The 14,746-nt window shown below is 39.1% G+C and overlaps 1 protein-coding gene across 5 annotated transcripts in view; it reads right to left on the minus strand.

Moving 5' to 3' along the window:
* Positions 1 to 14,746, minus strand: part of ATP9B (ATPase phospholipid transporting 9B (putative)) — a 282,460-nt gene that overhangs the window by 235,676 nt on the left and 32,038 nt on the right. For 4 of the 5 annotated variants that reach the window (XR_008306909.1, XM_053249182.1, XM_053249183.1 and 1 more), the window contains exons 3-5: positions 12,069 to 12,219; positions 7,016 to 7,129; positions 4,424 to 4,532 (exon numbers count right to left, since the gene is read on the minus strand). Coding sequence is in view for 3 of the 5 variants with exons in the window: in XM_053249182.1 (XP_053105157.1) it covers positions 4,424 to 4,532; positions 7,016 to 7,129; positions 12,069 to 12,219 (374 nt within the window). In the remaining 2 variants the exon portion in view is untranslated. Of the gene's footprint in view, positions 1 to 4,423; positions 4,533 to 7,015; positions 7,130 to 12,068; positions 12,220 to 14,746 lie in introns of those variants that run through there. The other variant, XM_053249185.1, reaches the window with a different exon arrangement.

Consider the following 14,746-nt stretch of genomic DNA (forward strand, 5'->3'; position numbering starts at 1 on the left):
CATCTATTTCAATGATAGAACCCAGGATTTGTGGGTTCATATCTGCCCCCAGAGGTGGAGATCTGGTGACCCCCATTCTGAAATAGCAGAAGAGAACTGGGCAGAGCCTAGATTTTCTTGTGATTCTTAGACCTTTTTAAATGAGATTTTAGAACTTTCCTCTGATTTTATTGTTTCTTTCTTTATTTGGGAGAACTGGAAGAGGATGAAGAAGATGATAGAATCCTATGTTTGTCTTGCTTTTTCATTGGTTTGGGGCACTATAATAGCGACTTGTCCAACATGCCTTGAAACCAGGCTTGCCATGCTGCTGGCACTTCAGGGGAAAGGGCAGCTGCGGGAATAGGCGGAGGGGTGGGGAGGGCAAGAGCAGGTGGGCAAGAAGGCCCAGGTCTCACCAGTTCAGGCAGCTATACAGGATTAGGGATATCCACTGGAGTCAGGAACAGCCTAGGCCCAGCTGGGCTCTCATTGTCTCCCTCATCCAGGATCTGTAGTAGTTTTTTGCAGGTTTTATCGCACTGGTTAAGCCCAGTTGGCCCTTGCAGTGGCAACAGAAGCAACAATGTAGAGAAATGCCATCTCCGTGGGGCCTCTACTGCCAATCTGGTTGTAGACCCACATGGCCAGATGGGCCTTTAATTGGATCTGGTCCTCCTCCACTCTCAACGAGCACCAGTGAGGACCGCATGGCCGTCAATGGGCCGTAGGCAGGTGCACAAGCTAATCCAGTCTGTTGAAATATGCTGCAGATTAAAAGAAAATTAGCCATCTTCTTCTCCTTAGGGAATTGAACATTTAGCCGTCTGCCCAGCTTCTGGGACATTAGAAAAGATAGAAGGGAAGGAAGACAAAGAAGAGGAAAAGTTAAGGGTTGCGGGTTTTTTTAAGTACTACGGGGATAAAGGAAAATCAGAGATAATAGCAAAAAAATGGAGGGATAAGCATTAGAAAAATGAAAGAGAAAGCTTGGCTAAGAAAAATAAGCTGCCTCTGAAGCTGGATGCAGGACTGTAAGAACTGGGAGGGTTTCTTCTTCCCAGCCGATTTAAACCTTTTTGCCCTAACATACATAAGTCAGGCCTAATGAAGCATGTGGGAAGGATAACCAACATGATATGCCCACATCCAGCAGCAGAGAATGTTCAGGGTTTATAATGGTAGAATCTTAAAACTAACTATTTATTTATTTATTTGATTTATATACTGCTCATCTAAAAAAGGCTCAGGGTGGTTTACATCAAAACAAAAACAATTAAAATAAATTAACAGTTAAAATCAAAACTTTAAAAAAAGCATAAAACTAATTAACAGTTTTAAAACATTTAAACAATTAAAAACCCTGGAAGGCCAGGCCGAACAGATAGGTTTTGAGGGCTCTCCTGAAGGCCAGCAATGAATTCAGATTACGGATTCCTGCCAGGAGTGCATTCCACAGCCCAGGAGCAGCTACAGAGAAGACCCATCTCTGAGTTGCCACCAGACAAACTGGTGGTAAACTGGAGATGGACCTCCTCAAATGACCTTAACATGCGGTGGGAATCATGTAGAAGAAGGCGCTCTCTAAGATAACCCAGACCTAAGCCATTTAGGGCTTTAAAGGTAATAACCAACATTTTGTATTTTGCCCAGAAACATATCAGCAGCCAGTGTAACTCTTTCAAAACAGGCATAATATGGTCTCTCCGGGTTGCCCCAGAGACCAATCTGGCTGCCACATTCTGAACTAACTGAAGTTTCCGAACTACGTACAAAAGCAGCCCCATGTAGAGTGCATTGCAACAGTCGAGCCGGGAGGTTACCAGCTGATGTACCACTGTTCTGAGGTCATCCTCCTCAAAGAATGGATGCAGCTGTCGAATCAGCCGACGCAGATAGAAAGCACTCCTGGTCATGGTCTCTACCTGAGATACCAAGGTGAGGCCTGGGTCCAGTAGTACTCCCAAGATGTGCACCTGCTCCTTCCGGGGGAGTGTAACCCCATACAGCACAGGGAGATCTAACTCATCCCTCAAATCCTGAGACCCTACAATGAGCACCTCCGTCTTGCTTGGATTCAGCTTCAATTTGTTATCCCTCATCGAGCCCATTACTGACTGTAGGCAGGCATTTAGAGGATGAGTGCCATTTCCTGATGATAAAGATGATGAGGAGAAGTAGATCTGGGTGTAATCAGCACACTGATAGCGCCGAATCTCCTGATGACCTCACCCAGTGGTTTCATGTAGATACTGAAAAGCATTAGTGACAGAATGGAGCCCTGCGGGATGCCATATAACAGCTCCTGTTTTGAAGAGCAGCTGTCACCAAGCTCCACCATCTGGAATCTACCCAAGAGATAGGAGTAGAACCACCGCAAAGCAGTGCCCCTATTCCCCAACTACCCCAGGCGATCCAGAAGGATACCATAGTCGATGGTATCGAACGCCGCCAAGAGATCCAAAAGAACCAACAGTCACACTCCCTCTTTTGATTGGTAAAGGTCATCCATCAGGCCGACCAAGACTATCTTAACCCCATAGCCAGCTCTAAAGCCAGTTTGAAATGGGTCTAGATAATCAGTTTCCTCCAAAAACGCCTGGAGCTCGTTGGCTACCACCCTCTCAATCACCTTGCCCAACGAAGGGGTCCTGTAACTATCCATCGCTAAGAGGTCTAGGGAAGGCTTCTTAAGAAGCAGTCTAACCATTGCCTCCTTATTTCAACTATTTGGCACTACCATGCCAATATAATTATATTGAACATGGGAACAAATGAAGCTACCTTATTGTAAGTCAGACCATTGATTTCTCTAACCCAGGACTGTTAGATAGCTACCAGGCTGGTGGTAGCTCTCCAAGCTTTCAGGGCAGAAGACTTTCCTAGCTGAGTTACTGAAACCTTTTAACTGGAGATTCCAAGGACAGAAGCTGACCTTGTACTTGCAAAGCATACACTCTCTAACTGAGTTATAAGTGCTCCCACACAAGGAACGACTGATATGATGGATCTGCATAAACAAGTAAAATTAAATGCCATTAGTTAAGTTGCACAGAACATATTTTTTCAAATGCTGCCATCTTTGATAGCTTTTTCTTTTATACAGTGAGATCTAAAGTACTTTGATTTGAAAGCAAGTGTTGTGAGAAGCAACTCACTTCCATGTCAGTATGTTTAGAATCAGAGTGCAAATATCTTTATAATAGCTTTGTAGACACTTTTTGCAAAATCACAAAAGATTTTGAGTAAAGAAAAGGATTTAAAAATAAAGGGTGGAATCCAAGTTTTTGGTGGAGTAGCATCGCATAGATAGAAGCTTCTTCCACAAGGAGAGCTGTGCTCACACAAGGACTCATTCTGCTTATACATGGAGTCCTTGCATGAGTGCAATTCTGTTTCTGTCCGTAAAAGGACCTTCTGTTGACAGCGAGCTGTACTGCCAAAAGGCCTGATGCCACCCAAATAATTTAGTTCTAAAGGTGCCTTGGCTTGTCACCACCAGATGCAATACTTCAGAGGAAGAAGCAAATCATCTACAAAGGAACAGCTATTTAAATCCCAGATTAATAACTAGCTTATGCTTTGAGCCACATAAAACCATATGTAGACAATATATAAATGTATACCATATTTAATGAAACCCCTCCCTTTTCCAGACACATGTATCATGTAAGTATCTGGGGGCTAATTCATAAGGTTTGCTACCCCACAATTGTATGCATGTATAAAAGAGGCCACTGTATAGCCTCCTGTGTGCAAGTTGTACATGTGGGGAAAGTATGTTTAGAAGAAGGTTCTTAAAATGCATACATCCTGTAAGACAGACAATAGGGACTGCAGCCCAGTCATGTGTGACCCCCTCAAGGATTTTATAAACTGCTTCATTTTGCTTCTTGAGATTGCAAACACAGAATTGTCAAGAACCTGGGACTGTATTCTGAGAAAGTTAGTCTTGACCCAGCACAATTGAAATCAATGATACAAGTTAGTCACACCTAACTTAAGTCCCAAAGAGCAGCATACAAACCAGTACTTGTGTGAACAGGTCATTTCATTTCAAGGGGGAGGGAAGATTTTCACTGATCCCTCTCTTCCTTCTGCAGGTCTCTTTGCCCCTGAAAATGTGTTCCTATGGATTGCTAGACCACGAGGACAGATTGGGTGGACAGGAAAAGGAAGGGCAAATTGGTGAAAGTTACCCTTCCCCCTATACGTGTTGAAGACCTTCTGTTCATGCAAGTACTAGTATACATGTTGCCCATTAATTCTCACTGGGACTTGCGAATCCTAACTTTCTTAGGATACGACCCAGAGTTGATGGCTACATTTGGCTTGATGTGTCTCAAGTTGGGCAAGTCTGATTTAAATAGTTTTTAATTAGTACAAATGAGAAGATATTAATGTTATGCAGATGTCAAAGGGGAGGGGGGAAAATATAGCCAACCTCGTATCGTAAGCTTGCTATATAACTGAGAGTTCATTTCCTTGTCTCGCTGGTAACGACGAAATTCATCAACTGCTTCCCGTAGCACTGTGACAGCCAAAACAAATCCCTGTTTAAAATATAACAAACATTTCCCAAAATGGAAAAGATTTCTATTAAAATACACAGAGGACTGAACAGCTAGTGAAAAAAGGAAAGTGGTTATATTTAATTTCAGAAAGATAATTCTGAGATGCTGTTTGATTTTTCTTCCCCGATGTTATGATTATTCCAGAACAACCGATCAAAACCTGAGATGCAGCCAAGAATCCGTATAACAATTTCCACAAGATATGATCAAATTATTTCATAGCATAAAAAACAGTGTAATCTCTGCAGGATGACTTAGATGAATTTGAAACTATATCAATAGGACAATTCAGACTCAACAACAAACCATGACATGACACTATGGGAACAAGCTTGGCAGGACTCTCAGACTTGTGTACTCCCTTCACTCCTTCCCTTCCTCCTTTCCTAGTATGAGGTGAACCAGAGTTTTGTTCAAAGAAAATTATGTTTTGAGTTTGCCCTGCAAACAAGACCAACTTTGGTTTCCTATCTTTGTTCACTGGGCAAGCACAAACCACACACTACCATTTTGTCCAAACTGGCAAGCTTCAATTTATATCAAACCAGGAAAGGAGGGAAGGAACTGTCACACACAATGGGAGAAAGGAGCACATGAGCTCAAGGCTTGGGCACATAATGCTAAATAATGGGTTGCTGTTATGTCTGAACCAGCCTATGGTCTCCAAGGCTTGAAGACATGATAAAAATCTGCAAGTATGCATGTTTACAGAAAGCCTGAGAATTAGCAAGAGAGGTCAGTCAGCTCTAAAAATTGTTTTTCCTTTGGGGCTTAAGATTTTGATCAAGGTTGCCATTATCTCACCCTGAATTATTTAAAAGGTCAGCTGAAATTAATGGCATTTATGTCCAAATAAATGTGTTGAGCATCAAGATATCTGTGGTATAAAACTAATGCTTCTAATTCAAGTTTTTCATTTTTTAAAATAAAATAAAAATAATAGATCCACACAAGGGGCTTTTCGCTAGCCCTCTGAACCCAAAAAACTCAGCCAACACTTGTGTCCCTAAGTGACAGCTTTGTGGAGGTTTGGGACCAGCCAGTTTCTTGCCAGCCTCCCAAACCTGATGCTCATATGGAAAGATTTGCTATCTATGTTCTGTAGAAGATTAGTGTGAAGACTGCTTCCTCATTATGTTGTAGCAGGTTTATCCAAAACATGATCAGACAGCAAGAGAGGATCTTCAAACTCTGCCCGGCTCTCATTTAAATACTTATATCACCAATTCTGTTATTCAAAAAGCAAAGCAAATTATCAATATTTGCATTTTAACAGTTTGTTTGTTTTTAAACAGGAACTTGAAATGTTTTCACATTGCATAAAGAAATATTTTTAGGTCTTATTTGGCTATAGCATATTAAACTTTTTTAATTCGTTCATCGAGATAAATATGCATAATATTTTACAGAGTTCAAGGGGTACTTGCATACAACTTATTGCATGCACACAAATAAATGCACACATCTCTGCTAATGCATTTAGTATCAGTCACATTTATATTACTCCCTGCAGATGCAACATGCCCTAATCCATTCATCACATTATGAGATCAGGTGTGCCCTTCAGGCATAAATGTTCCTCCACTCCTCCCTACACCAGGCACTTATGCTCCCTTTCCCCTCATTAAATTTTCCAATACGTTGAATGCTAGATCTTATTGAGCTGAATGCTAACCATTTCATTAGCTTTCAACCAGAGTTCTAATTCCAATTTTAAAACGGGTTATATGGTTTGAATTCAACTCAATGCATGACTTTCACTAACCATACCTAGTAGAGAATTTAAGAAAGAAAAAGGGAAAGGGAGCACACACCTGATGGGGCAAGGAGGAAGAGGAGTGGTGTATGTGTCTGAACAGTACTCCTGTAAGCGTGAGCATGAACAGAGGTTAGTTCACTGGTTTGGCACTCTGAGGCACTGCCAGGGTGGGGAGCGGTAAGCAGGACTTTTAAAAGGGAGTACAGCTGGTCTTTACCTGATTTCCACTGCCATACATCTTCCTGGTGTGATGGCACTCCCCCCAACAACCCGTATGTGGCTCTGGCACACACATGGCTTCCACACATGCACAGACGCCATCTGTGTGGTTAGCATGGTGTTGCTGGCCATGCAAATGGCGTGCACGCATGCATGGAGGCCATGTGTGTGCCGGAATCACATGTGGGTTGTTTGGGAGAGCGCTATCACAACAGGAACCTGTATGGGCAGTGGAAAGCAGGTAAAGACCAGCTGTACTGCTGGTCCCGCTCACCGCTCACCCCCATAGCAGAGCCTCGGAGCGCTGTACCTGTGCACGAAACTTGGTTTATAAACATGCCTACACTCCTTAACTTAATCAAGATTAAGAAGTGAGGCATCATGTGTCTGCACTGAACCTGTTTTATGCACATATGCTCATATACTCTTTATGTTTAGAACAAAATATAGTGTTTAAAACTAATGTTATAGCATTATTCTTTACCAGAGGAGCCCAATAGGTGTAGAGGTAGCCTATTTTCAGCGCCGGTACAAACTGTGAGCAGGAGACAACGAGAAAATAAAGATTCAAGAAAAACTTGAATTGTTCATATAAAACCTAAAGTGAAAGGGGAAAAAACAGAAAATAGTGCTTTCAAAACCCATTTCCAGTACATAGAAGCATTTTATGAAACAGCAACTAATTTCTATTCTAATACAATCTTATTATAACAATTATTGCTTAATTTTCTATTATGAACAGTGATTCTTCTGACATGTCTTGAATAATCACTACTAACCCAAAAGCAACAACGTTAACGAGTATATTTACATTGTACAATGTTTAACAGCTAACCCTTTCATAATGTAAGATGCCTCACTTATGAAAAACAAACTTACTTTAGAATTCATCCACAAACTGGGAGCAATACTTAGTATTTATACAGCATTTCAGAGACTTGGCATATACTATCTTAGTGATCCTTATGACAATCTTATAAAGCAGATCAGAATTTTCACACTACGTATAATATAGAAATGGCAGCCTGGGAAAAATTATGGAAAATTGACTTAAAGTTCACTGCAGGTTATGTTTTAAAAGAAAATTATTATAAAATGTATAAAAATGTTTCAAACAAATGTTGGAAATGTGGACACTCTGAAGGAACTTTTTTTCATATGTGGTGGTCTTGTAGGAGGGCTAAGGCCTTTTGGGACATGATATATAATGAGTTAAAGAAAATTTTCAAAATGACATTTCCTAAGAAGCCAGAATCCTTCCTGCTGGGAATAACGCAAGGAGTGTTTTCTACAACCAACTTAACATTCTTTATGTACGCTACCACGGCAGCCAGAATAATATATGCACAGAAATGGAAGAGTAATGAACTGCACTCAAAAGAAGATTGGCTGATAAAAATTTTGGAATATGCGGAGATGGCAAAACTTACAGTACTGATAAGAGACCAAAATTTGGAATGCTTTAAAGAAGATTGGAAACCATTCTTATTATACTTAAAGAACTATTTTCCTAATATTGATTTTACAACAGGGTTTGAAATTTAGTAATATTAGCAGGTTGGGTAGATCAAAATCAAGTTTGTAAGGTTTAAGATAAATGTTTTGAATTATTTTTATAGCGAGGGTTAATTCTATAGTTGGTGATTCACGAGGGGGTATGAGCAGGAAGTCAATATTTGTTTAATGTGATGTGAATGTTAAGATATTGTTAAAATCAATAAAAATTTAAACAAAACAAAAAAAGAATTTTCACACTACAAAAAGGGGCCAAAGTGCTTGGCTAAGACCATCTATCAAGTTCTTGGCTGAAGTGAGACTTGAATCAGGGACTCCTGATCATATTTTATGCTACACCAACTCTCAAATGTGACAAACAAAAAGAAACTAATACTGACTGACATCCAGATGAATGCAGAGCAGGTGCTATGGGGGAGGAGCAATTTTCACAAAACTCCACTTCCCTCTGGTGTGGAGGGAAATCATGTCCCCAGAAGTCACAGGACCCTCGGGGACATATTTTCAGGAAGCACAGTGACCTTCAGAGTAAAAGGCAGATCGGCAAAAATCACTCCTCTGTAGTGCTAGTGCTGTGTTAGTCTGGATGTCAGCCACTAACTATTACAATGAAAAGAATGATTACACAGGACAAAAAGGTGCATCTTCCTTTGGGGAAGAGTCCAAAGCTGAGAGGCAGATCACAGACACATGGTCCCATGCATCTCTGCTTAAAATTGACTCAGCAGACTAAGGAAGGATCCTTGACTGATACTTCAAAAAGCCACTGCAGTAAATTGTATTGGTCTAGATGGGCCAGTATTCATCTTTCAGACCCAACCAGTTCCCATTATTCTTTCTTATATGTGAAGCATCAAGAATTTTAGAGGTAGTGTTCAGTTGATGGAAGATCCCTATGTGAATGAAACGGGCTTATGTTGACCAAACACCATTCTATTAGAGGTCTGCATGCTTCCCAGGATGCACATAATCAAAACTTTACAAAAAATAGTTCCTCTGCTGTTACAGTACTACAAAATAAATCACTATAATATAGTGTGTCACTCCACCATTATCCCTAGCTGCTTTCTAAAAGGGGGGAAGTTAACATTGTAATGGATTTTAAATACATTTCCATTTCTATTATGAAACTAAAGAGTGTTAGCCCAAAGTCTGCAAGTGGGCGAGTACAATCAAATGTAAGCTCCAGACAAACCAACTTATTATGAAATTTTCAATACAAGGAGTTGTAAATTGGTTTAGTATTTATTACTGACTTACAAGTATATATACAAAAATGGTAAGAGCTATGCTGAAGTAATACTGTGTTTATATTTACAAAGAAACATGATTATTTTCTTCTTGAGTGTTTAAATTCTCATATAAATTAATCTCAGCAGGGTAACAATATTTCCTTCCTCACCACTAATTAATTTAAAATCCCAGTTAGCATCAATTAATAGCTCAGTAATTTGTATTCATACTAAAGCCAGAATAGGATTCCAACTGTGCAATTACAAAACGCTTTCAAATGTCTGTTTCCTAAGGAAAAGTTTTAGAAAAAAATCTTCCAAGACTAACAATGCATCTGGACTATGCTATGCCAACAGGTGTTCACAAATCACAACTGATCTTTGCAGGCATCATGATTTTGCCTAGGCCTCTGAAATGCGCATTGTGCATTTAACCACAGTAATCAATGACTAAATATACACTTAATGACCTTTAGAGAAGAGCTTTTCCCAGAGTAAACAGAGAAAATGTTTGTTTCATGCAATCATGATGAAAATATTTGTCTGCATGAGAACAGTTGACATTAATGCTCCCAAAAGCACTATCTACACATGGATCGACTTATTTGTCTTTTTAATAAGGGTGGGGGGGAGCCCTGCAAAACATATCCAGGCACGCATCAGCTAGTTGAATAATATTGGGGAGTTGGGAGGGGGTGAGCCAATGCATAACAATTACAAAAATCTACATTCTTACTGAAATTAAAATTTGAAAGACGCAGCATTCTTGTCCACAGAAACTAACAAAATAATTTGTTACTGAAATAAAAGGAACAGTATATAATAGCCTGTTTACTTCATACACATTGAAACACCTCTCCCTCAAGAGTTACTTTTCAGTCAAACATTAAATAAGGCTGACTATCCAAAGAAAGAATGCTAAAGTCAGAATTTACTGAAATTAGTCAAGGAACAAAAAAATGCCAAACTGTGCCCCTTTGTGATTCGCACAAAATGTATTACAACAAATTATTATTGTCAGATTGAAAAGAATTCTGTGTATTGAAAACCATAATAAGCCAAAACAAAATCTGAAGAGGCTGAACATAATTTTCAAGTAGATTTAGTTAATATATGGTTTTGCTATACATCAAGAAAACACATAATAGCCAACACCATATAAATGTTTCCCACTCAAGAACAACTATGGGTTTATGGGTTCTCTTGTAATCTGTACCACTAACAATACTACAGAATGAACTTTCCAAGAATAAATGCAATTTATTCTGCATTTAAAGTCAATGCTCTGTGAAAAACATTTCTACACAATGATTTGAAGCGGGGGGGGGAGAAGAATGGGAAATGTTTTACTAGTTCGCACAAATGAGAACACACAAATATTTATTCCCCTCTCATTAATTCACTACTCAGTGCCTCCCTGGTAATTCAGAATTTTAAAAACGTGAAAGAGACAGTATTAACTCTCATGAAAAATCTCCCAAATAAGAAATACAGAGGAGAAACAAATTAATCTGAATTCTTTAGGGCTGCTTCATAAGCTACATTTTGTAAGCAAGAACCAATTCCTCAGTACCAAAAACACATTCAAAGCATCATTTAGGAATAGCATCCACCATTAATTAGTCCCACCTTTGAATACAAAAAGTTATAAAGCTTTTTCTTCTAATCGTCCCTGATGCTCCACCCTGCCCTCTTTCATAATTCCACAAAGAAATTCATAATTCAAAAAATCGATCAACTGGGTATTTTTATGGGGGTTTGTATTATTGCACTTGCTTTCATCATAAAGCTTGTATAACATGATGTCTACAGTAAGGTCAACTACTTGAAATCAAGGTTATATTGTCCAACCTCTGCTAACTGAGTAAAGGAAGAGGCACCTTTTAAACCAGTGATTATCTTATACAGTATTTAGCAGTGGAAGAATAACATCCCAGTCCAATCCCAGAACAGCACCCTTCCAGTGGTTGTTGCCGGTATCTATCCTATATTTCCTTTTAGACTGCGAGTCCTTGAGACAGGGAACCATCTTATTTATAGTTTATGTTTCTATGTAAACTGTTTTGAGCACTTTTGTTGAAAAGTGATATATAAATATCTGTAGTAGTAGTAGTAGTAGTAGTTCAAAATACAAAATATTCATTCAGATACATATACACCCTGAAGTATTTGTGTACGATCCAGCCAAAATTAAGACATTTGGCTTCACCGTGAAATATGTAGTACAATCTTTTACATATTTACTCTGAAGTATCCCCCATTTGCTCAATGAGGCTAACTTTCTAGTTAAATGTGTTTATTATTGCAGCCTCAAGGAGATTCTTAATTCTCTCGCCAAGGTGAACAGAACTAAAAATGTTTAACATTGGCTGGATCGTGCCTTTTTTTTTTTTACAATATTTACAATTTTTGCCATTTTGTGTTTTGTCCAAAATATAATAATTCTTTTTAACAAGAATGCTTATTTGGAAGTTATTATACCTACATGATTCATGAATATAATTTGCTATTCTGCAGAAAACTGGGGGGAAATATCAATTGTTTGACTGCATTCTTCACAACATTGACCAATCTTGTTCCCAATTAGTTTCCAGCTAACCATTTTAACCAGCTAACCATTTTAACTACAAAGGGAAATATATTCGTGGAAAACTGTTGTGAATGCCTCAAATGTGATTTTAAAATTCAATAATTGTACTATCAGTACATCAGAAGAAACATATCATAAGACAATCAGTTTATAAAGGACATAAACAAAGCCCACCTTCAAGGAATCATTAGTAGCCTTACCCCAGGTATAAATGTAAAGATATTATATTTTTGATTTTTTATAGCATTTCTTGGATACTTTTCTTCACATTTTTCAGGACACCCAAGCCAAACTGTTCGTGCTTTGAGTTCTTTCTTTCTCCGGCAAACATTTATGAGCCAATCACAGCAACTGTAAAAAACAAGAGAAGTTTGTTTTACTGTAATGTTTTCCTATTTTGTTATGTCCATCTTGTTAAAACGAGTGGTGCTAGTCTTGTTCTTAAAGCAACTATGCTATTCTAATTCAAATCAAATATTAAAAACTCAACTGCCTACACTCTTTTCAAACAAGCAGGGTCCTTCTCCACATAAACAGCACATACAGGTGAAACTCGGAAAATTAGAATATCGTGCAAAAGTCCATTAATTTCAGTAATGCAAATTAAAAGGTGAAACTGATATATGAGACAGACGCATTACATGCAAAGCGAGATAAGTCAAGCCTTAATTTGTTATAATTGTGATGATCATGGCGTACAGCTCATGAAAACCCCAAATCCACAATCTCAGAAAATTAGAATATTACATGGAACCAAGAAGACAAGGATTGAAGAATAGAACAATATCGGACCTCTGAAAACTATACAGTATACTGTGCTTGATTGGCCAGCAAACTCGCCTGACCTGACCCCATAGAGAATCTATGGGGCATTGCCAAGAGAAGGATGAGAGACATGAGACCAAACAATGCAGAATTGCTGAAGGCCACTAATGAAGCATCCTGGTCTTCCATAACACCTCATCAGTGCCACAGGCTGATAGCATCCATGCCACGCCGCATTGAGGCAGTAATTGCTGCAAAAGGGGCCCAAACCAAGTACTGAATACATATGCATGCTTATACTTTTCAGAGGTCCGATATTGTTCTATTCTTCAATCCTTGTCTTCTTGGTTCCATGTAATATTCTAATTTTCTGAGATTGTGGATTTGGGGTTTTCATGAGCTGTACGCCATGATCATCACAATTATAACAAATTAAGGCTTGACTTATCTCGCTTTGCATGTAATGCGTCTGTCTCATATATCAGTTTCACCTTTTAATTTGCATTACTGAAATTAATGGACTTTTGCACGATATTCTAATTTTCCGAGTTTCACCTGTATGTACACAGTGGCAGGCTCCATCCTGGCTGTATACATGTTCTAACACAAATGTACATTATGTTTGTATAAACATATGCGCGTATACAGCTCTGCACATAATTGGGAATCCTGCTTTTTTGAGTTTCCTCCTCAGATGCAGCATTGCCTACAGACATAAAATGGTAGTTGTATTGCATACATACACCCGATTGCACATATGGCAGAAAAGCCTATTGCATTCCATCATAGACAGAGAGAGGAGCCCTATGTGCTTGAACAGGATCCTGGGTGGTGGCTGTTTGAAGCCATCCCAAAAAGAGTATGTCTTGCAGGAGCAGTGCTAGCTCCCTGTCTTGACCAAGATAACAAAAAAAAGCAGTCCCATAAGTTGAGGGCACTAAGCTCAATTCTCACTAAGTTTAAACATAAGCCTGCATAGAATTTCAGATATGAACATAAGTCACCACTACCCTTCTTTGCCTTTCCTTTCACCTCATAGCTGCTCCACAGGGTACCCAAACTTCTTGGACAATATTTTAGAGTGCAGGGTGAGAAGCAGCTGTTGACAGAAGAGACAGGCTGAAAAACTCCAGTGTGTATATGGACCTATATATTGTACCTTATATTTATTTATTTTATTTATTAAAACATTTTTATACCGCCCAAAACTTACGTATCTGGGCAGTTCACAACATTTTATTTAGCATGTGCCCTGGGCAAAGTGGCACTTTTAAAAGTGATAATTATCTTTATTTAGCATGGTGAGCGCAACTGGCCCTATCCAGCCCCAGAACAGCATTACTCCAGTGGCTGTTGCTAGTGTCTATCTTATGTTTCTTTTTAGATTGTGAGCCCAATGAGGACAAGGAGCCATCTTATTTATTTATGTATTATGTCTATGTAAACCGCTTTGTGAACTTTGGTTGAAGAGCGGTATATAAATATCCGCCGCTGTCGTTGTAGTAGTAGGTGGCCTCTAGACCCTGACCATTAGCACTAGTGTTGGAGTGAGGGAGAGTATTTGTTCAGTGAAATATGTTTAAGTAGTGAGAAAATTATCCTGAAACTGCAGGGCATCGATGTGGGAGGGGGGGTGGAGAAAGAGACCAAGCAGACTTATACTATGCTTTTTCTTGTTTTAAGAAAAACATTCTGAAGTAGAGTTACCAAAAAAATCTATTACATCAAACAGTGTGGTGTAATGGCTAGAGTGCTGGACTAGGACCGGGAAGACCCAAGTTCAAATCCCCATTCGGCCATGAAACTAGCTGGGTGACTCTGGCCCAGTCACTGCTCTCTCAGCCTAACCTACTTCACAGAGTTATTGTGAGGAGAAACCTAAATATGTAGTACAATGCTCTGGGCTCCTTGGAGGAACGGTGGGATATAAAATGTAAAAATAAAACAACCCTGTAACTATTAGTAATGTGATTTACCTCACAGAATGCAAACATCCAGGATGTCAGATGCAATGTGTTGGGAAAACACCACAGATATGCAAACTTGTTTTAGAAACCACGAATCTGCTATCATCACCAAAATAAAAAATAAAAATGGAACCACTTGTTGTGTA

This window comes from Hemicordylus capensis, chromosome 4 (genome assembly GCF_027244095.1).
Source record: "Hemicordylus capensis ecotype Gifberg chromosome 4, rHemCap1.1.pri, whole genome shotgun sequence".
Classification (NCBI taxonomy): Eukaryota; Metazoa; Chordata; class Lepidosauria; order Squamata; family Cordylidae; genus Hemicordylus; species Hemicordylus capensis.